Consider the following 26,136-nt stretch of genomic DNA (forward strand, 5'->3'; position numbering starts at 1 on the left):
TCCTCGTGGAGGACCCCTCATTCCTCTTCTTCCTCTGTCACGTGTGTGTGTGCATGCCCAGCCCGCTTAGTGCAACTGGGCCGGGAAGGACGTTGGTGTGGCACGAGTCCAGGCTCCACGGTGACCTGGCCGTGTGCCCTAACGCAAGCCGCCTGCCTGCCCCAGCCACGGGCACCTCAGGCTCCTCGCGGCTCCTCGTGACCTGACAGGTCATGGCTTTTTAGTGCTGAGTGATATTCCAGCGTCTGGACGAACCACCGTTACCCATTCACCTGCTGAAGGGCACCTTGGCCACATCCAGTCTTTGGCCACGATGAATAAAGGTGCTATGAACATGCAAGTGCAGGCTTCTGTGTGGACATGAGTTTGAAATTCTCTGGGCAGAGCAAGCAGCAGGACTGCCGGACTGGATGGCAGGCTCATCTGGCTTTACAAGGACCCTCAAGGCTGTGCACACCTGCTCTCCACCAGCAGAGAGTGGAGCCTGCTGGCCGCATGCCCGCTGGCACCTGCGGGGTCAGAGCCTGGATTCCAGCCACTCTCATAGGCGTGCAGTTGTCTCTCAGTGTTGCATGGGCTTCTCAACACTTTCTCGCGTTATTTTCCTCACTGGCCCGACAGCCAGCACCAGCTATCGGATTCCTGTCTGCAGGCTGCAGCTGTAACCGGATGACGCAAACCCGATTTCTTAAGATATATCTTGCAGCCTTCCCTTTCCATGATGAGGAGACTGGCACAGAGACAGCGCACCGTCAGGCCTCCTGCTCCGGGGCCATGTGCTGTCCAGCTCTGAGAGCCACTGGTCCATCCTGAGATCAGACTGGAGCCACTTCCCTCGAAACGGTCCCAAGCACGACAGAAACGATTTCCAGGAACACAGGCCTTCCACGTTCTGGTGGGTAGCTCAGAATTATTTTTAGGCTGGTTAAGATAATTTATACTACAACTATCTTCAGATGCTTTCTCCGGTCTAAACTCAGTGCAATAATCCCTTTCTATGGTAACAGCGGCCGTGTATATCCTCCTTGAGCTGCAAACGTGGAAAGGGACAGGGAAGGGTGTTCCGCTGAGTTCGGACCAGCTCTGTGTGTACATCTCAGCGGGTCCCGTGTGCAGGGCTTGGTGCCCGCCTGCGTCACACACGCTGACCCCTCCTGCTGGTGACACTAGATCGCAACAGAGCGCATGGGGCAGTCTTCCCAGGAAAGGACTTCAGCTGAGAGCGAGGAAGGGATGACCCAGTGAGGAGGGCAGGTGTGAGCAGCCGGGAAGCACAGGAGCAGGAGGGAAGGCCCTGTGGCCCGAGGGAGGGGGGCAGGTGAGGGTGGCAGCCCAGGTGAGGACGGGGGCAGGTAAGGCCAGGCCCCTGCGCAGGCTGCCAAGAGCATGGCGACATTCTGGAAACAGCAGCCCCTGCAGTGAGGAAGAGTGAATCTGAGGGGCCATGCAGATGTCGCCGCAGCATTCGGGAGGGTGCCCAGTCCCTCAGACCCCGTGTTGGCCTGTGGACCACACCCACCGCCACTTGGCCCCTTCCGCAGGCTCCAGGCGGCTCTGTGCATCCTCCGAGGAGGTGGGTGCTCATCTGCTGCCCGGGGACTGAGTGGCTCGCAGGGCCCAGGATACTCCGTGGTCCTGACAGGACACACGGCCGCTGCCACCTCGGAGGGACGGTGGACCATGCCCCCTCAATGGCTTGTGACTGGTCCACAGCAAGGAAGGCTCAGAGGCTGAGAAACTTCTACAGGATGAGGTGTCTATTGAATAAAATAGTAACAAAAGGGGGCTTGCATGTGGTACATCTCATTTTACTCATTATTATTAATTGATATTGAATTTTACAAAAGTTTTAGTCTGCTAAAGACTGGAAAGTCAAAAAAAAAAGAAAAAAAAAACCACGAGAAAAACCCAAAACCAAACCCCACTGTCCTCAGTGCCGAGCCTGAAAGGCACAGCTGCAGATGCAGAAGGCAGGGGGACAAGACTGGGTGACAACCTGGGCCTCTGAGACACTCGGAGGAAAAGAAACATAAGCAGCTGGCCGTGCGGCCTGTGCCCGCCAGAGACGGGACGTGGGAGAACCTGCCCGTGGAGGGTGGAGGAGCAGAGGGTGGGGCAGCGGCCGGGGCAGGGAGGACGGGCCGGCCAGTCGGCCGGGCGGCGACGCAGAGCCAGAGTGAAGGAAGGTGGCGTCCTGGGAGCAGGGAGGAGACGCGCGCAGGTGGAGGTCAGATCCACCAGATGGGAGGTGAACAAGCAGCGGCGGGCAGTGAGGAGGCAGCTCCGGGGGCCTGCAAGTCGCCAAGCTCCCGGGGGCAGCGCCAGGGACAGCGAGACTCAGTGCTCCTTTCTAACCATTACTCGGAGCCTTACAGAGCAAAGGCGGACCAAGCTGGAGACAGGCCAGCTGCCCACTGGGAAGGATCCTGACTGCAGACCTCTGGAGGCAAGTGCCCGGAGGGAAGGGAAGGGTTCTGTCTGGGGGTGGCATGGGGAGGTGAGGCCATTCACTGAGGAGTAGGGGGAGGGGTGGGGTCTGAAAGAAGCAGGGATCCTTTAAAGAGGCACTGAGAGCAACCAGAAGAGCCCACCGGCACACACACAGGGGACGGGACTTGGGTCCTGGGGACAACGTGTAACCCAGCGTAAAACCTGACTCCTTAGTCTTTAGCTTCCTGCGGGCTCAGGGCGGTGGCGAGCAATTAGGGAAACGGCTAACAACGTTCCTCAGGCGCCAGTACAGGTAACTGTCAATTGTGACTGTGTCCTGTCTCCTCCTCTGGGTGAGGTCCTGGGGCAGTGGCCTTGTCTAGGGCACTGGTTTTAGCCTCTAATGGTATTTCTTTACTATGGCCCTTATCACGTATAGATGCTCAAAGATTTGTGAAACATGAAATAGTGAATTCATAGAACTATAAAAGGCAGTAAAAAAAAATAATACATTAGTAATGGAAGAGATGCAAGTCACAATTTACTAGTGAGTTGACCTTCAACAGCTCCCACTGCCCCCCACCCCCCCAAAAAAAGAAAGGAAGAAAAAAGAGGAAAAAAAGCAAATGCCATTGCTAGCCTAAGAAATGAGAAAAAACAATTTTTTAAAAAGAACAAGTCAGGGCAGACAAGGAGACATGAAAGCAAGTACATGCACATGGTACCAGTAAACGTGCACTGCTATACTGTTTCTAAAAAATACGTATTAATAGTCTGTATTAATATGTCTCAAAACTGTCCCTACTCTGACCCAGTCAGTCTCCTCCTAGGATTGATCCTAAAGAAATAATCCAAGGAGGACTGGGTCCAGGACCTGCAGGAAAAAATCCACGTGTAGGTGGAACCATGCAGTTCACACCCATGTTGTTCAAGGGTCAACTGTAATATGGAATTGTGTTTGTATAACACAAATACATATATATATCTATCCATATTCACACAGAGACACACTGCATGTATACACACACATACTAAACTAAATGTTAGTACATAATACCATCATGATATCGCTTATATGTGGAATCTAAAGACAAAAATGATACAAATGAACTTATATATAAAACAGAAATAGATTCACAAACATAGAAAACAAACTTCTGGTTACCAAAGGGGAAGTGGTGGGAGGGATAAATTAGGAATTTGGGATTAACATATACACACTACTATATGTAAAATAGGTAACCAACAAGGACCTACTGTATAGCACAGGGAACTCTATTCAATATCTTGTAATAACTTATAATGGAAAAGAATCTGAAAAAGAATATATATATATACACACATATATACGTGTGTATATATATATAACTGAATTGCTGTGCTATACACCTGAAACTAACACAACACTGTAAATCAAATATACTTCAAAAAAAATGTTAGTACATAGTAACTAAGATGTTAACCAACAGTGGTTTACGCAATTAATTTCTCTTCCATTTTTCTGAAGTAAGAACATGCTGTTTGTAAAATGAGGAAGAGAGGTCTGGGACTCAAGGACAGGCTGAACACCCGGTGGGACGACAGCCTCACAGACGCGGCCTTTGCGTCCTGGTCTAGGAACGGATGGTGGCTTGTCCACCTCTGCCCCACGTGATGGGGCCCCAACTCTTACCTGATGTACAGGAACCATAGTAATGCCTGTAGAAATAACACATCATTTTTTCTACCAAGTACAGATGTGTACCAAGCACTACGTACGGCAGCTAAAGCACGAGGGGAGAGGGTTTTTTCTGGGGTGGGTGTGTGGGGAGCTTTAGCTCTAGGACATAAGGAGCCCGTTGACACCGTCCCAGAAAGAATGCGTCTGGGAGCAGAAACATAGTAATGAGACTATCTGATCATGGATATTTATGTATTTTTGAAACAAATAAGAAATAGTTATTACACAGCAAAGACTCCTATCTTATTTTATATCCACTATATATAGGTACCCACCACTAATAAAACATTTAAATGTGTAATAAAATTATCTGCAGTACTTTGCAAATATGAAGTGCTCCATAAATGATTAAAAATAGGAAAATGTATCACATAAAAAGCCTTCGGCTCTTGCTAGGATTCTTACACTAAGATATGCTTTCTATATTTCAAACCAGATCACCATTGAAAATGAAGCCAAAACCTACCATCTTATTCATTTTTTTAGTAAATGTAAGTCTTTTCAGAAGTGGCTTCTTTCCTGAGAATAGAAAGCAGACCTGTTTATGCTCCTGTTAGCTTCTTCCCACTGACGACTGAGGACAGTCACTCCCACTCCCCCTTCCTTCCCCCCATATACACAGGTTCCGCATTCAAGGACTCTACCAACCTCAGACTGAAAATATTCAGAAAAAATTCCTGAAAGTTCAAAAAAGCAAAACCTGGACTTGCCTTGCACCGGCAAAGAGTCACGTGGCACTTAGATTGTATTAGGTGTTGTCAGTGACCTAGAGATGATGTCAGGGACACGGGGGATGTGGGCGGGTTACATGCCAATACTACGCCCTTTTATACAGATGTGAGCATCACGGGTCTCGTATCCGCGGGGGTCCTGGAACCAAACCCCACGACACTGAGGGACAACTGCCAAGGAAGACTCACGCCGATACCTGCCACTCTTGGCGGCACGGGCCTTTCTTCGGCTGAGCCCTTTTCTGGTTAATATCACTGGCCGGTAAGTGACATGTAGTCATTTCTAAGCACGCTTACACTAACCCGGCAGCCAAGGTCAGAACGACCTACTTCCCCGGGACAATAACAACGAACAGCGCATGCAGGGAGCCTGGGCGCCTCCTGCCCGCCTGCCGGCAGCCTGTTTGAGGACTCATCCTGCTCCACTCTGGCCACTGCGGCTCAGGCCCAGAGGTGACCAGACAGCTCCTCTAATCTCTATGTTAAATCTGATTATCTTCTGGTTTGAGAGTCAGACATGGTGGCAGAGGAAACAGAGAGATGAAATGAATTTCTTTGTATCATAATTTAAAAAGAAAAAAAGAAACAAAAAAAGGGAAAGAACATAAAGAAGAAGTTGTTAGAAAAGCTGGCCATTTACAATTTATGATTCCCAAATAATATCCTTCCTGACAGAATATTTACGTGGCTTAACTACAAGTTTACTGTGTACTTCGAAGACACTTCCAGGCACAGGAATATTTTTGTTCCCGCCGAGTGGGATCAACACAAACTGTCTTGTCCACCAGAGGCCTGGCAGCAATCAGGGGCTACTGACTGTTCCCAGGGGTTCCAGGAGCGCTGGGTGAAGGGGCTGCTACAGGAGTGTGGCCCAGGCCAGGGGCACCTCGCAGGGGCGCGATGCAGTCAGGGCCGGGCGACAGAAGCAAGCGCAGGCCAGAGGTGACGCCTGCAGGAGAACTGTGGCCGTGGGACTGCCGCCAGGAAGGAGCTCGCCGCACCCCTCCAGCTCCCAGTGCCCCCTCTCCAACGGGGAAGCAGGAGAGCAGGGGCAGGGCAGGAAGGGCCGGAGGACAGACGCGGAGAACGTCCAGGGCTGGCACCGGGTGAACCTGGCCAAGGCAGGTTTTGTGGCCAAACTAGTTCTAGGTCTCCGGGGCTCTCCCGGTCTCAGAGTTGAGGCTGCGGGGTTAGCAGCTCGTTTTCAAGCACGCACACGAGCCGGGGCATCACGGGCAGCCTTCACGCTTCATTCTTCCTGCTCAGCGCTGTCTGCAGATTCCTCCACACTGATGAACGTGGCTCTTGTGCACGTGTGTCAACTGCTCCGGATATTAAGGTTTTCAATAAAGTTTTTGGCCAATACAAATCAGACAGCACATTCCTGAATATATCTTCATGAACACATACAGAGTCTTCCTAAAGTATGTGATTAAAAGCGGCACAAGCCATGGATTTTACCAGCTGCTGCTCAACTGCTCTGCAAGGCAGCCCTTCCGGTTCAGGCGCCCCGCCCACGCACCCCTGCTGACCTCTGGTGCTACCAACACGATGGGGTTCACACGCAGGACACTCTTGTTTCACTGAGACTTCTGTGGTCCCAGGGAGGCTGAGCATTTTTTCCATGCTTATTGGCTGTCTGGTTTCCATGAACTGCATCTTCATATCTTTCGCCTGTTTTTCTATCGGGCTGTATCTGTTTCTTATAAATTAGATGAAGGTCTTGATGTGTATTTCAAATACCTTCTCTCATTTTTTAATGCTGTTTATGGTGTTTTTGTTAAACACAGTTTTAAATTTCAAAGTAGTCAGGTTATCGATATTTCCTGGAAGGTTTAGTTTTTTGTGTCTTGTTAAGAAGTGCCTCTCTGGCCTGAGTCTCTTCTATTTTTTGAAATTACTTCACTTGGAATTCCCTTCTGGGTGTGCTTAGAAGCAGCTGTCTTTTTATTTTCCCACTTGAACATCCAGTTAATGCCATGCCCTTCATCCATCAGTTCATTCCCTTCTTTCCCCAATAACCTGCCACGCGGCTCTTCCCACACATGTACCCCGTGCCAATCCTGCATGGCCCCTCGGTGTGGGGACCGTCCCTGGCCTCCGTCCTGCTGCTGTGGCGGGCAAGCGGCTCCTGCTTCACTTTCACTCTTTCCAGCTCTTGTCCTTGTGTGAGTTTCCAGTGAGCATGCAGGGTGGACACCGCCTCTATTCCACACGTCAAGCGTGCGCACGTGTGCATACATGTACGTGCATGTGCGCGTATGCACAGACATGTGCGCTGGATGCAGGGAGGTGGGGGTTACTTCTCCAGCATCGAAAGGGTGAGCACTGCCTTCAGCTTTCGGATGCTCTTTCGCTCCCCGGACTTGCCTGAGAGGTGAGGTAGAGCCGGTGGGGTCAGGGTCCCTCTCCGTTCCTGGAAAAAGGCTGGAGGAGACAGGGCTGGCCTCTGCTCCCTCCTCTCCATCTCCCTGCACAGCTCTGGGTGGCCTGATGGGCGAGCCAGGTAGCAGGTGTGCAGGAGGGGATGAAGGAGACCCGAGGACAGGCCGGGGCGACCACACAGCATTGGCTCTAACGCCCAGCGCCCCCTTCCCTCAGGACAGCGGGACCTCAAGCTCCGCAACCCGCACGAGCCGGGGCCTGTGATTATAGGCCGCCTGCTGCTTGGTGATAATTACGGATTTCTCCAGAGTGTCTTGTGCTATTTCTATCTCATTGTTTTCCACCTCTAGTTCCCATTCTTGGTGGTCCTCCTCCATTTTCAATAGTAGATGTCAGAAATGTTTCGGTAAAAAAATTGTTTTTAAAATTAGAATTTAAATATATCATGTTAATCTTTAAGTGCTGTGGAGAAAATCTTAAAAATCTCATAATTATTGTATATGACATGTAGAACTCTGATAATGAAGGTATTTAGATATGGGAAAAAGATCTAAGCTTAAATAAATATGACTTTTTTAAAACTAGGAAGTAAGATATAGACTCTATTTGAGAAACTGAACATAGGCATTCCACAACTTCCAAAAGATGAGAAAAATAGTCCAATAAAAATCACTCAAGTAACTGATAGTACGTACATAACTCTTCCCCACCCACGACTCAAAGGAAATCATTAACGCCACAATGAATGACACCACTGAAGTGATTAAAATGTCTTTCTCCAGAGGCTGTGACATTCATTTCCCTGTAAGTTAACAATCTCAGAATACTCTGACATTACTTAAGAAAATACACTGAGAAACTCTTCCCTAGTCTTAAAGACGAGAGCAATTATTTTAGGACATAATTAAAATGCCAGGGCAAGGTAACGGTCTTTTTATGAATACATTTCCCACCTTAAACAGGTCTCCTTGTTAGGACTGTTAATAAAATTTCTACTGGCCTCAAGTATTTTCAATGTATGAAAAACAATCAAACCACTGCATACATTTATTAACAGCAGGAATAATCAAAGGAGGTAAAAGATGGCCTGAGAATTAATGACACTGACTGTGTGTGGCTCCGTGTGTCTTCTCTAAGCTTATCATTACAAGTCACACTTTGGGTACAGCCGACTGCTCACGACACTGGCCAAGTAAAGGGAACGACAGCGGCCCACTGCACAAGAGAGACATGTTCATTCCACCAGATTCATGTGGCCGTGGACACAGTTACCTTCTAAGACCTGTAACTTCATTAACAAATGATAATGCATAGAGACACTTAAAGGTTTGCTGTTCCCTCTCTCTTTTAAAAATAGAATATCTCCACATCTTTCCTTCCCAAAGCTTCTCATTCATGGGAATAAGTCTAGAATCACTTCAGTGAAAGTAACTCAATGAAACATTTGATTTACATTTACTAAAAACTAAACTTTAATTGGTTTCAACGTGAAAATGTCAGCAAACCACCTAAGCAAGTGTTTCTTTCTTCTTTTCTTTTTTTTAGGTCTCTCTCTCTCTCTTTTCTTTAAGCAAGTGTTTCTTACTGACCTTTTTGAGGACACAAGCTTTTGTAACATCATAAAAGATGCTGTGGGGCAGACAGTTTCCAGTGGCTCACAGGCCACCAGAAGCATCTGCCCCGCCCAGCTTAAAATGCCTGCAGTCAGAGTTTCCTATTTCAGAACAGCGTCTCTGTCTGGTGTTTGCACTTACTCCTGTTAATGAATAAAGAAAGGCTTTTGTGCGCATTTCTGGGGAATCCACTCATTTAATAATAAACCTTCTATGCCAAGTGGAGAAAACAGTATTTTAAGAAAATCAACATAAAATTATTTCACTCTAGTTATTTCTGATGAAGCATATTTAATCAAAGTATATACTGCTTCAAGTAATTTGATCATTTGAAATCATGCTTTTTAAAAATTGGACTTAAAAAATAAAAAGTACGTTAACATGATGCTCCTTGCTGCACAGGACTGGTTATCTAATCCAACAAAATTCTATTTACGTGCAAGGGCTTAGGATAAAATACTCAAAGTAATTAACTGGAGGTTAAATATTATGAAGGGAAGCAGGACTTATCAAAAAAAAAAACACACACACACAGAAAATCAATACATTGTTACTTACAATGAGCTGTTTCAATCCAACAAAAGACTGTTCTACCGAGTTGGCGTTTAAGACCTGTCTCTTTGCTGCAGCTTTTTCACCCAGGAAGCGAAGCATTAAGTCTTTAACTGCATCTCCCTTGAAAGAATGTAAGAAAAACATGTCAGGACAATAAAATGTTAATTAAACTCAGCTAACCAGAACCCACAGCTATAACCCAAATTTCCTTTTTCTCCGTTGGTGGATGGAGGTCAAAATGTGGTTACAGCAGAGTCAAACTTCAATCAACCAGACGCTAAGGTATCACGATCTTTAATAAAATGTGCAGTTTAGAAGGGCTCTTTCTTTTGGAGAGGAAGCAGTGAAGCACCAGCGCCTGTACCAGGCTTATGTAAGGGGCACAGCAAGCCAGGCAGGGGGCCGGAGGCGCGGGGCACGGGGGGCGTGAGCGACACCGCCCCTGGGAGAAGCGGCATGCACGGTGGGACCCAGGCTGGGGCGGGCAGGCCCGAGCGCCCTCTGCCCGCATCCCGCCAAGCTGCCGGCCGGCCTGGGCCCCCGGGAGCCCCTAGGGCCTGGCTAGAGTAGTTGATGGTGGCCCAGGGCACTGCCTTCCGCCCAGGGCTGCGTCTCTCCCGAGCCCAAGGAGAGCAGGGGTCCCTCCCTCTGCCGGGCCCTCCGCTCGGGGAGCGGGCTGCTCCGGAAAGGCCCCCCCCCAGCCTCCACACAGGGGCTCCCTCAGCCCAAGCCTCGGGTTAGACCCGCCTGCACCTGGGCTGAGTGACCGTACGGGCGGACAGATGGGCGAGGCCAGGGGAAAAGGGATCATCCACGGCCAAGTGACCCAGGAGGAACCTGGGAGGAGCCAGGACGGAGGCCCAGGTGCTCAGAGACCAAGCTGCACGTCTCACACAGGGGCAGAGATCTAGAAGCTGCAGTTCTATGATGTTTTTGCTTTCAGAGGGTAAGGTGAAATACTTCAGATGCCAGAACCACAGAAGTGGCTAACTGATCTAGGAGGGATAATTAAAGGGCGGAATAAAAAGAACTCAGCCATATGGCTCCATAAAGCTTTGCACAAATGTAACTCCTCTCAGACAAGGAGCTTTATCTGAGCCAGAGGAACTGCGAACCAGGAAAGGGCAAAATCACATCTTCATGCCGCCGAGGGAAGACCCATCTAACTTCTCCATCATTGCAACCGTCTCAGTTAATAGGACCACACTGCGAAAATCTCCTGCCCTTTAAAATTCTGTTAGTTAACACCTGAGTTAGCAGGGAAGTTCCTGAGACACGAACTGACAATCATCTCACCTCTGAAAGCCCAAAGACGCGACAAAACGCCCTAACATGGACTGGCTCTCGCCGTGTCACTCAGCTGAAGGCAGTTCTGACACGGGGGTCACAGCGCCTTTGCCGCAGACCCTCCATGCTCACTGGAGCGAGGGGAGCAAGCTTCCTCCGCAGGATGTCTTGTGAGCTATGCGGGGTGGGATCCACCTAGAACCCCAGGGACCCCTTCCAATCAGCAAACCTTCAGGGGAGGGAACCCAGGGCAGGGGAGCGTGGGGAGACTGAGCGTGAACGAGTCAGATGCTGGATCTCAGCTTGCAGAGGGCCTCCCCCGCTGCAGCGTGGGAACGGCTTCAGCAGTGCCTTCTAAGTTTTAATGGATGAAGTCAAAGCAAAACCCAGAGCAGCTGACTCCCAGAGCACGGGCCTCGGGCTTTACTGTCAGGAAGCCTGACGACACACGCGGTCACAGGCAGTGGTGCTGAAAGGACAGTGGCCCAGCCTCGCCCGGCGCTCTGCCTGGGCACCAACGAGAAACACGGCTGCTCCTCCCGGGAGGGCTCTGTCCTCTTAGTCCCGGGGGAGTGAAACTGCCCAAAAAGACGACATCCCAACAAACAGAAACAAAACAAACTCCAAACTCAAGGTTGTGGAGACATCGGAACCCGCATACGCCGCTGGTGGAATGTAAGACGGTGCAGCCGCTTTGGAAGACAGCTGGGACGTTCCTCAAAGTGTTAACCGCAGGTTTACTATGTAACCCAGCAGTCAGTGGACCCGCACAGTTCAAACCGTGTCGTTCAAGGTCAACCGTATGTGACAACAGAAAGGAGTGGTGCACTGACACATGCTACAATTCGGATGACTCTTGAACATGTTTCCGTGAGAGAAGCCAGTCATGACAGACCACGTGTCGTGTGATTCATCTGTATCAAGTGTCCAGAGAGGAGAATCCAGAGAGACAGAAAGCGGGTCAGTGGTTGCCTGGCGCTGGGGTGGGGTGAAGGGGTGGGGACTGAAAGCAAGGAGGTCTGGGGCTTCCCGCTGGGGTGATGAAAACGTTCCACAAATTGATGTGGTGATGGCCGCACAACTCTGTCAAAAATCTAAAAACCACTGAATTGTAAATTAGATGTGTGAATTATATGGTATGTGAATTGTATCTTAATTAAGCTGTAAAGACAAAAACAGATCTAAACCCCTTTCGTAGGGGGCCCTAAACAGATCGGTATTTAAGGGAAGCTGTTCACTGATACATCAGCTTTAGGACGGCTGCAAAACGGCTTGCACCGGCCACTCCAGACCTTCCCTATCTCACACACACGTTCAACATAGGTCAGCATCCTTCACATCAGGAACCTAAGAAAGGGGAGCCAGGCCCACCTGTGAATGTGGCGAACAAACTCAGCGGCGGCAACTTCTGCTTCTGTCCATCACAGAGTGACCCAGCCTGGGCTTATCGTCCTAATGTAAACAGCTAGAACATGAAAAACACAGACACAACAAGTGTCTTTCGACACAGAGAAGGATGTGATCTGAGACGAGGGAGACGAGGAGTTGAGCTCTTGAACCCAAAGGCAGCTGTGGACGCAGTGGTGCGGGGGTCACACCGAGCACAGGGAACTCGCCGAGTGGGGACTGGCTGGGAGCTGGAGGGCAGCTGGCCGGACCTGGCAGTCAGAGCACCAGACAGGACGGAACCCTACAAAGAGCAGGGCTGGAAAGCCGCATGGGCCCGCGAGGGTACCGCTGAGTGGTAAACGGTGCGTGCGAAGGGTGGACGGGGAGCCGGGACAGGGCTGTGAGCTCACTTGGGGCTGAGATGTCCAGTCCAGGCGACCACTGCAGAGCGCTCTCGGACACACAGGCACTCGGTACAGGCGTCAGAAAGGTCACCCAAGTATGCAAGCTACTCTAACTCACCCTGAGAAGCTAAAAAATAAACCTGAAAAGGATCAAAGGAATCTGCTGGCTAGAACAAAATACAAGTCCTTTTGAAGGAAGATGACAAAATATAGACACTCAACGTTAGGAAATCCACAACATCCACCCTCTGATAAACAATCACTAGACATGTGAAAACACAGGCACACGTGACTCATGACCAAAAGAAAAAGTAAATACAAATAGACTCGGAAATTACAGCACTGATGGAATCTTCAGAATAGAACTGCGCAACAGCTATTATAAATGTGCTCAAAGATCTAAAGTAAAACTTGAACAGAATGAGGAGAGAAAAATATGCAGAAAGGAACTAAAGGGAAATTATAGAGACAAAAAATACAAAAAATTTACTGACTAGCATCAGCTACAAACTACAAAGTGCAGAAGGAAAGATGAACAAACTGAAGGACAGAATGACAGAATCCCAAACTTAAGTACAAAGAGAAAAATGATTGAAAACAGAAACAGATCTCTAATGACCTCATTAGTAATATCAAGTAATATGTGAAACTGGAGTTCCCAGAAGCAGAGGAGAGAGTGAAAAACAGAAGAGCTAACTGGAGAAGTAATGACCAAAAATGTTCCAAAATTGATGAAAATAATAGAGCCACAAATCCAACAGGGTGAATGAAACCTAAGCAAGATAAACATAAAAGAAAACCATGGGAAGGCACATCAGAATCAAACTGCTGAAAACCAGTGATAAAATCTTAAAACCAACCAGAGGAAAACATATACACTAGGTACAGAAGAGCAAAGATAAAAATTACTACAGACTTCAATCAGCAACGATACCAACTGGCAGATATGGAAGGACACCTTCAAAGTGCTGAAAGAAATAAAGCTGAGTCAACCTCCAAGTCTACGTGTTGTAAACACACTGCATTTCCAGAAAAAAGAGCTTTGATAGTGAAGATGAAATTTCTTCAGACTTAAAGGGGAGAGAATTCGTAGCTAGCAGACCTGCAGGAACAGGTACGTCTTCGGCCATCCGTAGGTTTCCAACACAGGGACTTAGCATGGCCCAGGAAAGGAATTTTCACAAACTGTGGGCTTCCCTGATGGGACTCCCGTCAAATCCAAATTGCAGGAAGGGCGAGGGGAAGGAAAGAATCAGGGGGCAGAATCAGACAGGGTGGTGGAAAGGCCCAGTCTCAAGTCTGGACGTTGGGTTTCCAGATCCACCAGCAAGGCCACAGCATTCTGAGTCCCCACCCTACTATCTTCCCTTCACGATCTTACTACCTTTACCACTGACATTCTGCTGCTTCTAGTTTGCTTATCTCTTCTGTCTCTCTCCCTCCCCCTCCTTTACTCCCCCCCCTCTCCTTACTGAACAAGCTTCATACAAATATTCTCCAACTTCCATTCTTCACTGGTTCTGAAAATTTCTGAACGATCATTTCCCCACAAACTTTCCATTTATCTCTTTAAGAACACAGGCCATCTAAGACTCTGATTAGTTAAAAATGCCGACATTCCTCTTTTGATGCTATATGGTTGGATGAAGTGTTACACGCTCACCTTCATGGCCTCTAACTTAACTCAGACTGCTATAGAAGTCATTTCATAAGGAAACAATTTAACAATTTTCCCCCAAAATTTTATCCTATAGGAAGGAATTTTTAATTAGGCACCAACAGGTGAGCAATTTGGAAAAATTTCGAGGTGTTTTAGAAGGCTGACTTAGAACAGTGCTGCAACAGTTACAGTGGCACAGGGAGAAACTTGTGAACAGGTAAATCCAACAAATGCTTGGCTGACCTCTTACAAGCCTGGTGTGCACAGTGAGTTAGCAGATGTGTTCTACCCCGATTTTAAGTCCTCTGGCAAATAAACACAGCACTTCCAAGGTAAACCACACAGTTTTTCTTTTCTATCCTGGGAATGAAAAGTTCTTTGAAGGATAGTATACAACTGAAGAGACACAGGTGAAGAAACAAGCAGCACATTTGTTCTATGGGAAAGTCAAAGACATTTTAGGAACTATTCTTAATTCATATTTCAGTTTACCATGAGGTTTCTAAAACAATCACTGTGAATTGCAAGAGGTACGGAAGACATTGCCTTCAGATTTAAAGGAAGCAGAAAGGAAACACGCTGTCTCCTGGCTGGCCGCTAGTGTGGGTCCTGCCCATGCAGTGGGCGCCCCCGACCCTGGCTGATCACCCAATGCCCTGCTTATTTCACAGTAGCCACCTGGAAGCTTCAAAGCTGCAGAGGAGCTATCACAGAACCCGTGCTTTTCCCTGGTAGAAAGGGCCTCCATGCCTGATTCAATCTGGGTTAAACTAGGAACGAACATCAGCACTTTGTGTTCCCAACTCAAGAACGACCAACATGCTTCACTGCAGGAGACGACCCAGCCACCCCGGGGCATTCAGCATCCCCAGCCCTGTCCATGAAAGCTCATGTGCTCAGCCCAGCCCTTTAGGCGACCACAGTGAAATACCTCTACATGGTTCTAAATGCACCCTAGGAGCCCTGGGCCTCAGCACCCTGTGCGGAACCACTGGGTTAAGTCATCAAATCCTGAACATCAAATATCCCTGAAATCAGAGTCCATAACTGTGATTCACTGAAAAGACCCTGTGAAGGTAAATTCATGTTCAGTACATTCTGCTTGAGAGGGTGGAGAAGGGGGCTGAGGACAGTGCCTGGTGGGCAGCAAGCTCACAAGGAGATGCGCTTAGTGAGCAAATACGCTGTAGAGACGGACGTGCAAAATATCTGGAACCTGCAGGCTTTCACTTCAGTTACTGAGAAAAACAGCCAACTGGCCTCACTTCTCCAGCAGCCACTCTACTTCTTATGGGGTTCGGCCTCACGGGGCTCAGGGCTCCACTGCCTGCACCGGGCTTTCTGACCCTGCCAAGTGTGTGGGAAGGGGGACTCCTTCCCCGGGGAGGGCCTGCTGAGGACCGCAGGGTCCTCCTTCAGTTCCCAGAGGAGAGACCCACGCAAGACCTCATGTGGCACAGACACTGATGATCCCACCTGCAACCTGGGCGGGACAAACTACACCTGACATGCAACTGAGCTAACCTCACGTGGACGTACACACATACCTACAAAAACATTATCACGTAAGGCAAGCTACATGCCATCTTATAAAATACGAAACTCATTAAGTATTTTGCTATAACATCATTTTTATTTTTTCTTTTTTTCACGATAAAAATATTTATTTCAATATAACATCATTTTTAATACCTACGTAAACATTCCACTGAAAAAACAAGATGTGTCAAATGTATTCAACCAGCCTTTTGATAATGGACTTTCAGATGGTTTCAGGTTCTTTGCAATTATAAACCTCACTCTGATGGGCAGCCCAAAAGCTGGGTATTTGTACATCAGTGAGATTATTTCCTTACAAATAATTCCTAAGGGTGGGATTTCTGGGTCAAAGGATATGTGCGTTTGGACGTGTATTTTACAACTTTACTTAAGAAAGTTTGTACCAAATTATCAGTCCCACCAGGGCTGCTTAAGCAGGCTATTTTCTCACATTCTAAGAAACATGGAATAATTATAAATAACTTAGACAACAGAAAATGAAAATAACTTTATCACCTTTGATTACTGGTAAGATTGAACTTTTTAATATTGCTATTTACTGTATGTAATATTTATATATTTTTATGACTTATTATTTTGAGGGGCCATTCGTATTTTTTTTTTTACCAAATCTATAAGAACTCTTTCTACATCAAGCACATTATATGTACTGCAGATATAGTTTTCCATATCTAAAAAGAGGAACGGGGATTTATCATTTACTAGAGCTCAAATGTCATAAATAAACTGATCACGCAAAGTTCAGAACTACTTCAGAGAACTGTTACGCAAATACCTTGTTAGTACTTATTTCTAAGACTCTGATTAGTACCTAAACCACATTATATCAGAGAAATCAGCAGGGTTCCAAATTACCTAGTGACATCATAAAGATTCCCGCAATCAGAATCTTTGGAACTGCTGAAAAATAAGGGTTTTTCAATCCTTGAAAGGTTTTTTACACATGGATATACATGAAACACAAACAGATGAAAAGCAATGAGCTGTGAACCCAGAATCACCAGTTCTGCTGAGAAGCATCCAGCAGCCCACGTTCGCTCTAAGGCCCCTGTGCTCTCACCTGGATGTTGTCGAACTTGAGGCCCGGCATGGTGAGGTCCTCCTTGCCCACGAACACCGTGCTGCACTGCTGGGTGGTGACTGAAGTCAGCACGCTCCTGGTCGCCTCCCCGGGAATCCAGGCGTCGTTTCTCCGGTCCATCTCGCTCATGCTCAGGGCGGTGGCAAAGGGGTCCTCGCTCCCGGCAAACACAGCCTGGATCTGTGAAAACGGTTTTGGAGACTGAGGAATTTCCAGAGAAGCTGTGGAAACACCTGACTCTGATCTTTCCGTCCCTGGGGAGTAAGAAGGGTCAGCAGAACCCAGGGAGTCTTCCCCCACTGGGGTAGCGGCGAGTGAAGACAAGCTTTCAGGAATCGAAGGGCTGGCGTTGGGATTACTGACGGAGATGAAGGTGGAGGTTGTGAAGGAATCAAAGAAGTCCGAGGCCAAGGAGTTAGTGCTGGTTGTATCGCCAAAAAATTTGCTCAGGCTAGGGCTCGGCTGGACCACCTGAGGAGGGGTCCTGGCGGCCGCTTCGCTCACGCCGCTGAAACTGGGCGATTTCACCATCTGGGACTCGAAGCCATCGCGCAGGACCTGGGGCTGGGAGCCGGCGGGCGGCGGCTGGCTGAAGATGGTGCACATGGGCACCGGCTCGTCTTTGGGGGACGGCTGCCGGGGGGACAGCCCTGATGCCGGCCCCGCTGCGGGCGCCCTCACGTCCCCTGGGCCCAAGTCCTCTGCACCCTCGTGCTCAAAGGTGGGCAGGTCTTTCACCTCCTCTTGCTCTGGGTCTTCCTTCAACGATGCTCTGCTGTCGGGGGTCATGTCCGAGACGTCTTTAGGTGTGTCCTCTCCCTCACTTTCACCATCATCACTCAGAGCGTCCAGCGCTTCTTCATCGACGACGCTTTCCCGTCTGTGATCTGCGCCGCCTTCTGCAGTCTCCACGACATCCTGCAAACAACCCAGGTCCCCCGCGCCATCCTCGCTGTTGTTCGGGGAATCAGAGATGAGGACGCTCTCCATCATGGGCTCGTCGAGCTTGTCCACTAAGTTATTCGAGTCTTCTGACCCAAACTCGTCTCCACCGAGATCAATAGTTTCCTCATGATAGAGGAGCTGCCGCTGGTCTTCCTGGGGCCCTTGCGGAGCCATGCTCTGGGCTGGCCCCTCGGCTGGGCCGCTCTGCTCGGGCGCCTGCTGCTCGGCACCTCTAGCACTCTCCATGGTCACCTGAAACAAATGCACATCAACTCATCAGCTTATATCTCAGTTACTATTACGATGATTTCATCTTACTGAAATTGTTTTTGAATTTATAAAAATGGTGAGTTCGTGTCCTTGTAATGGTGGATACACGTCATTATATACATTTGTTCAAATGCATAGAATGTACCACACCAAGAGAGAGACAACGTAGACTGTGGACTTCGGGTGATTATGATGTGTCAACACAGGCCCATCAGTTGTAACCAGCGCACCATCTGGCGGGGATGTGGATAATGCGGGAGGCTCTGCCTGTGTCGGGGCAGCAGGGAGATGAGAAGCCTTTGCACCTTCCTCTCAATTTTGCAGGGAATCTAAAACTGCTTTAAAAAATAAAAGTCGGCTAAAAATGTTTATCAGTTTATCAGCTATATATTCAAATGGTTTAAAATTCAATAGCCTCCATTTCTCCAGCCATTTATTTATTTTTGTGGTAAAAGACACATCATATAAAATCTACCACCGCAATCACTGCTAAGTGTATAGTTCAGTGGCATTGAGTACATTCAGTTTGTTGTGCGACCATCACCACCAGCCATCTCCAGAACTCTTCTCATCCTGCAAAACTGAAATAAATAATACAATAAACACTAACTCCCCATCTCCTGCTCCCCCAGCTCCTAGCAACCACCATTCTCTTGTATGTCTCTATGAATCTGACTACGCTAGGGAGGGACCCTAAATATGGTATTTGTGGAATGACGTGGTATTTGTCCTTTTGTGTTTGGCTTATTTCACTGAGCACAATGTCCTCAAGGTTCACCCATGTTATTGCATATGTCGGAATTTCCTTATTTTTAAAAAACGATTATTATTTTTCATTTATTTTCTGCTGTGTCAGGTCTTAGTTGCGGCGTGCAGGCTCTTCACTGCAGCGCGCGGGCTTCTCTCTAGTTGTGGCGTGTGGGTTTTCTCTCTTTAGTTGTGGCGTGCAGGCTCCAGGGCCTGTGGGCTCTGTAGTTGTGGCACGCGGGCTCTAGTTGAGGTGCGTGAGCTCAGTAGTTGCGGCGCGCAGGCTTAGTTGCCCCACAGCATGTGGGATCTCAGTTCCCTGACCAGGGACCAAACCTACGTCCCCTGCATTGTAAGGTGGATTCTTTACCACTGGACCACCAGGGAAGTCCCAGAATTTCCTTATTTTTAAGGCCGAGTTAATATCCCATTGTATGTACATACCATGTTTATCCATTTATCTGTTGATAAACACTTAGATTACTTCCATCTTTTGACTACTATGAATACTGCTGCTGTGAACATGGGTGTACAAATATTTCTTCGAGACCCTGCTTTCCACTCTTTCGGGTAAAAACCCAGAAGTGGGATTCCTGGATCATTCATGTGGCAGTTGTATTTTTAATCTTGTGAAGAACTACCCAAACTATCTTCCATTAGTTACACCATTTTACATCCCCACCAAGAGTGCACAACGGTTCCCATTTCTCCACATCCTCACTAGCACTAGCTAATTTTCTGTCTTTTTGACAGTAGTCATCCTAACGGGTGTGAGGTCTCAGCCTTTTAAACCCTACTCATTCTTTAAGACGCAGCTGAAGTTCCGCCTCTGCCCTCAAGCCTTCCCAAGACAAGACTACTTCAGCCTATAGTAACAACATATACAAAAATAAACTCAAAGTAGATTAAATGTAAGACTGGATACTATAAAACTCCTAGAGAAACACACAGGCAGAACACTATTTGACATAAATCGCAGCAATATTTTGGATCTGTCTTGGAAGTCAAAGGAAAAAAAAGCAAAAATAAACAAATAACTAAACTTAAAAGTTTTTGCACAGCAAAGGAAACCTTGACAAAAGGAAAAGACAACCAACTGAATGGGAGAAAATATTTGCAAATGATATGACTGATAAGGGATTAATATCCAACATATATAAACAGTTCATACAACTCAACATCAAAAAATCAAACAACCCAATTGAAAAATGGGCAGAAGAACCAAACAGACATTTTTCCAAAGAGGAAATGCAGATGGCCAACAGGCACATGAAAAGATGCTCAACATCGCTAATCATCAATGTAAATCGGAACCACAGTGAGATACCACCTTACACCTGTCAGAATGGCTATCATCAAAAAGAACACAAAAAATGTTGGCAAGGGTGTGGAGAAAAGGGAACCCTCCTGCACTGTTGGTGGGAATGTAAGTTGGTCAGCCACTGTGGAGAACAGTATGGAGGTTTCACAAAAAATTAAAAATAGAACTACCATATGAGCCAGCAATTCCACTCCTGGGTATATATTCAAAAAAAGAAAAAAAACTAATTCAAAAAGATACACGTACCCCAATGTTCATAGCAGCATTATTTACAATTGCTAAGATATGGAAGCAGCCTAAGTGTCCTTCAACAGATGAATGGATAAAGAAGATGTGGTATGTATGTATGTGTGTATATACATACACACACACACACACACACACACACACGTACACACAATGGAATACTACTCAGCCATAAAAAAGAACAAAAATTTTCTATTTGAAACAACATGGATGGACTTGGAGGGCATTACGCCAAGTGGAATAAGTCAGAGAATGGCAAATACTGTATGATGTCACTTATTTGTTGAATCTAAAAAATACAACAAACAAGTGAATATAACAAAAAAAGAAGCAGACTCATAGGTACAGAGAACAAACTAGTGGCTACCAGCAGGGAGCGGGAGAGGCAATACAGAGGTGGGGGCATGAGAGGTACAAACCACTGGCTATGAGACAGGCTACAAGGATGTATTGCACAACACGAGGAATATAGCCAATATTTTGTAATAACTGTAAATGGACTGTAACCTTTAAAAATTGTATCAAAAGAGAAAAAAACAAAAAAAGTAACTATACTCAGCTGGTCTCTAGGTAAGATTACTTTTTTCTCTGTCAACACTTTCATCACAGTATTGCAAATTAGCTCTCTTTCCCTTTTATAGCCTGGACCACCCTGAGATCCAAAAGCAAGATTACTTTAAAGTAGGTTCAAAGTTAAACATTTTGGAGAAGTTTCTTGACCAGCATAGTCAGTTACTAATTCCCCATTTACTACATATTCACTTAATAATTATTAGCTATAAATAAGTCAAAAATACAATGAAAAGGAACGAAAGCCCCTTTACTTGTAATGTTTCACAGCTCCAATGGGAGGCTGCCTCAGGAACATCAGAGTGGACGAACCCCAACGTGTAAGGCTCTTCCCTGGTCCTCCCCAGGCAGGACACGAAGACTAAGCATGAAGACCACGGAACGGCAATGACTTTGTTTAACCTTTGCAACAGCCAGACGAGACAGGCATCGGCTGCCCCAAAATACAGATGAGGACACTAAGAACCAGAGAAGTGATGGGACTCATCTGACCAGGAATGGAAGCAGGGCCCCTGACTAAGCCCCTGAGGACTCAAGTACCCCGCGCCCACACAGTGCCCAGGAGATGCCAGGAACCACTGCTGGTTAACCGGGCCCTTCTCGGAATAAAAACAGTGCAGATGATAATGCCAGATGCCCCGTTACTACGTTAATGGACACCTGTGAAAAACTGTATGATATAAGGTCCAATACATACAATTACAGGAGAAGGTGAAGAGTATCAAAACTGGCAAAATCACACAGATACCTTCTTTATATGCAGGGAAAAGTGGAGAAAAGTCTACTCTTAAAGTAAGCAGAAGTCACTGCCAGGTTAATTGGTGTGTATTACAAGATACAGAGAAAGACAGACTAAAATGGGGGGACCTAGGAAAGACTGTGCACAGATGACCTTGAGCTGCTTCTCACCAGGCAACGCAATGAGAGAAGACTCATCACTATCGAGACCCATTCATTATGCGGACTGGATCATTACAGCAAGAAACAACTGCTTAAGCAATAATTAAAGAAACCCAGATTGAAACTATGATTTCAAAAAATGTGACCTGCGAAATAGGCAAAGATTTTTAGAAGTGACAGTTCTGGGGAATTTTAGGGAAACTTACTTATTGGCAAGGGGAATGCAACCTTTCTGAAGAAGAGCTTGGCAAGGAATAAAACTCTGACAAGCAATTCTGCGTTTAGCAACTCACCTAAAATTCTTGTTTTTAAAGAAATCATCTTCTGACAGGAAGAAAGCTAAGAGGAACGCTCTTTCAAGTCAATGCTTAAGTCTGTAACTATGTTTTGATTCTCCCCAGTAACCTTGTTGCTAATCCAATCTCATTTAGAAAATCAATGTCACCTGTTTCCTAGTGACACTGTTTACACAGATGTCACCCAGCCCAGAGTAAAAATTAGGTTGTTTTTACCTTAATTTTCGAATGGAAACTACACATTCATCAGAAACATCGCCAAAGGACTGGGCTGAGACGCCCTGCAAGTCAGGGCTCATTGCTCGCCGAGCGCCAGTGTCTCAGACACCAGCTACATTGAGGCTACATTACTGGCTCTCAAGGAGATGACAGAGAGGAAACTAAGTAACTGTGACACACACGCCGCTCTGGCCCCAGGAAAGAGGGCTGTCTATGGAACGGGACAGCGGTGAGAGCTCCGTCTCGGCTTTCTGACTCCTTTCACTGGAATACCTTAGAAGGTTCTTGCTCCTTTCCCTGACTCTTCTGAAGGCCCCTTTTCTATAAACAACTTTTATTAAACTGGAGTGGATACAATGTTTATAACACCTACTTCCCCTCCTTTTCTGGGCTAATATTCTGAGATTTGTCACACCCTTGTTTTTCCTTAATTTTCCACGTTTGTTTCCTCAGACGTGTTAGATTTCTCAGTTTTTTCCTTAGTTTCCCCTCCCCACTTTTAACCTGAGACCCAACCCTGTAAGTGGCGTGAAGCTGTGATTCACTCATCTTTGCTGACGATGCTCTACTGGGTGACGGTTCCACAGCCTAAGATCTATTCTTCTGTTGATGGATATTTGAGGTGTTAGGTCTGTGAATCTACAGACAGTGCTGTCATGAATATCCTTGTACACGTCTCCCGCTGTACGTGTGAAAACTCCTTCGTGACATTATTAAAAGTTAAGCGTGTGCGGTGGGTCATTCATGGAGAATACACCTCTTTATCAGATAACGCCAAATTGCTTTACTAGGTGGTTGTACCAAGTTACACACTTAGTAGCGGTGTGTAAATAGTCTTCTTGTTCAACACATTCACCTACACTTGATATCGTCAGACTTCATAATATCAAGATGATATTAAAAATTCCTACAAATCAATAGGATTACGGACGATCCAACAGAAAAATATTTTGCACAAAGATTTGAACAAGGTGAAAGGGACACACATTTCACAAGCACGTGTCCTGTGACTCCAACAGCCATTCAACTTGATTTTTCTAGAATGATTCCACTTTACACCCATGGTTGCAGTAAAATTAAGCACCTCTTTTCACTCTCAAGAGTCCTGGTTGAGACAAAAATGGTCCCACTACTTACGTATCACGGAGGAACTCCTGCACATAGGCACCAACAGTTATGACCATGAACGTCACAAACAGAAAATAGAAACAAAATGCCGCCCCCTTTTCAAAGCCCCCAAAATAAAAAATCTGGAAAGAACCACTGCCCATAGGTACCATAATAAATAAACAGCAGTATTTTCAAAAATGGAATACTAAACAGCAGTGAAAACGAATGAGCCATCCTATAGTGAATGCAACAATGTTTGAATCTCACACATCTGATTCTGCACCCAGAACCAGTAGAAAAATAAACAGTATGATTTTCCATATAAAGTTCAAAACATGAAAATGAAACAATATACTATTTTAGGAATACAAACACAAAAACAAGGTGATAATAACACCCAATTCGGTTGGGGAGGAGCTTGGAAGTGACAGCAAGGGGAGGTTTGATGGGGGAGGGACCCATGAGAGTCTAAGCCACTGGCAGCACTAGTGACAGAAGACGGCGTCGGGTCTGCACTTGAACTTTGTGTTTTCCATGTATGTTACATGCAGTTTTTACATTTCATAATCTAAAAATGGAAAAGCATATGAATCTGTTCTTGATTTGCATGTGATATAAATCTTTGCTTCTCTTACTATTGATTTAATGAATTTTATGAAATCATAGACATGGTTTTAAGCCTATGTCAGCACCAAAATGCTAGCAAAGAAATCGGATTTTCTCTTTGTCCAGTTGAGTTCTTTGCACAATGAGCTTAATTAATGCCTTAAAATATTTTTAAAGTACTAACTTTAAGTGATTTAAATTCACTAAGAATAATGAAAACTACTGCTGTTCAGGCTCCCTTTCTGGACATAAGACTCTGCAATTACAAATCTTTTACCAGATTGCAATAATGTAAACCGTATTCCCATGAAAGAACTATGCCATGAGGTAGGAATCTAATTAGCACATATTTATAAAAGCCCCACGTAAAGAACACCCACCACAGATCAAGCATTTTACATGAGTTATCATAGTTAATCCTTAGGATCAACTCACAAAGCATTAGCTCCATCATACAGCAGAGAAAGTCAAGGGATTTGCCCAAAGCCACAGTACCAATACTTGATGCTGACAGGATTCCAACAGTTTTTCTGCCTCTGCTCTCCTTGTAAGGCTCCTAGACAGGTCGTGACCGAGAGCCGCAGGCGGAGGCACAAAGCACTCTGAGTAACTGCTTGAGTCTTAGCTTCACTGATAAATAAGGTGACCTTTGAAAATGATTTAATCCTTCAGCCTCGGCTTCCTCATCTGTAAACTGGGATAATGAAGATTAAATAGCAACGGATGCACAGGAACTTTTTAAACTGTGATGAGCTGCACATAAACATAGTAATTACAAGTTTAATGACGAAGCAGAGTGGTAACACAGTATTGGAACGGTGAAGATCCTGTCTGAAATCACAGGATGTGCGGACTGGTGAATTTTATCCTATTCGAAGTCCTCAATCCCTTCTCCCAGCCCATCACACAGGGGCCCTAACTCGCTGTATGCCACCCAGTACAACCTTCTGAATTGACGAAAAGAAACAAGAAGTATTTAAATACAGTGTTTTCCAGTGGCTATAAAGAGATACGGCAGGTCCAAGGAAATGTTTCATTGGGGTCAAACTCTTTTGTGGATGAGAGTGAGGAAAACAGGCATATTTTAAAGCACATCTTTGAGCCTTACGCTCTTTTACAATAGAAGTGTCTTCAAATTTTCCCAGTATATGCACTCTTATCAGTCAGCTCTGTCCTGGATGCTGTCCTGGAAGGAATCAGCCAACATTTACAAGACTTACATGCTTTTACACAAACCACCGCATTTTGCCCGCACAATACTGAGTCTGGTCGGGCGAGTCACTGTGAACGTCCACCTGCCGGAGAGTAAACCAGGACTAAGAAGTCACTGAGGGCCACGGCTGGGACCTGGGCCGCAGACCCCTCCCCAGCTTTCGGTGCCAAGCATTGGGGGCTGCTCCGGGGGTGTGCAGCCAACGGCCGCCCCCGGAAGGGAAGGCCCGCGCTGCGGACCCGGCAGGACCAGCTTGGGCTTGGCGGGAGGAGGGACAGAGACGAGACCCCGGGGAGGAAACACCCTCGGAGAGGAGAGACCTCCGGGGAGGAGACCCCCCGGGGAGGAAACCCCGGGGAAAAGAACTCCCGGGAGGAGACACGCCCGGAGAGGAGAGACCCGGGGAGAAGAACCTCGGGGAGGACACCCCGGGGAGGAGACCCGGAGAGAAGACCCCCGGGGGACTGTGTCTGAGGGCCGGCGGCGCTGCGGTTAGGGACAGCACGACCCCCTCCCTACAGCCCGGGCCCTGTCCTCACCTGCCACCGGCCCCCTGGGGTTGGAGAAAGGGTCACCTACAGCCGTAACCCAGGGGGCAAGAAGGATAGAGGAAGCCGGGAAAGAGTGACCGGAATCGACGCCTCCTGCGGCTTCTGCGCCTGCGCGCGCCTGCTCCCGCGCATGCCCAGTGCAGGAGCCAAGCGCCCGGCGCGTTTCCGGTTCATGCATTGGTGGGCGGGGCGTGGGCCCCAAGGTGGGGATCGGGGGCGGGGAATGCGCGGGGGAAGTTCAGCCCTTCCCTGGGACTGGGGAGGGAAATCGTTGTGACCTTCAGAGGCAACAAACAAACCTGTGGCAGAGGGGCAGCTGGAAGGGAG

General features: G+C 47.0%; 1 protein-coding gene across 2 annotated transcripts in view; it reads right to left on the reverse strand.

Moving 5' to 3' along the window:
• TRAPPC12 (trafficking protein particle complex subunit 12) overlaps window positions 1-25,929 on the reverse strand; it is a 64,646-nt gene extending 38,717 nt beyond the window's left edge. Inside the window, exons 1-4 of one of the 2 annotated variants that reach the window (XM_067703782.1) lie at window positions 25,798-25,925; window positions 25,266-25,340; window positions 16,795-18,012; window positions 9,438-9,554 (exon numbers count right to left, since the gene is read on the reverse strand). In XM_067703782.1, coding sequence (XP_067559883.1) covers window positions 9,438-9,554; window positions 16,795-18,006 — 1,329 coding nt within the window. In that variant the 5' untranslated portion in view covers window positions 18,007-18,012; window positions 25,266-25,340; window positions 25,798-25,925. Of the gene's footprint in view, window positions 1-9,437; window positions 9,555-16,794; window positions 18,013-25,265; window positions 25,341-25,797 lie in introns of both variants that reach the window. The other variant, XM_067703781.1, reaches the window with a different exon arrangement.
• Window positions 25,930-26,136: the final 207 nt, after the last annotated feature.

This window comes from Pseudorca crassidens, chromosome 14, assembly GCF_039906515.1.
Source record: "Pseudorca crassidens isolate mPseCra1 chromosome 14, mPseCra1.hap1, whole genome shotgun sequence".
Lineage (NCBI taxonomy): Eukaryota > Metazoa > Chordata > Mammalia > Artiodactyla > Delphinidae > Pseudorca > Pseudorca crassidens.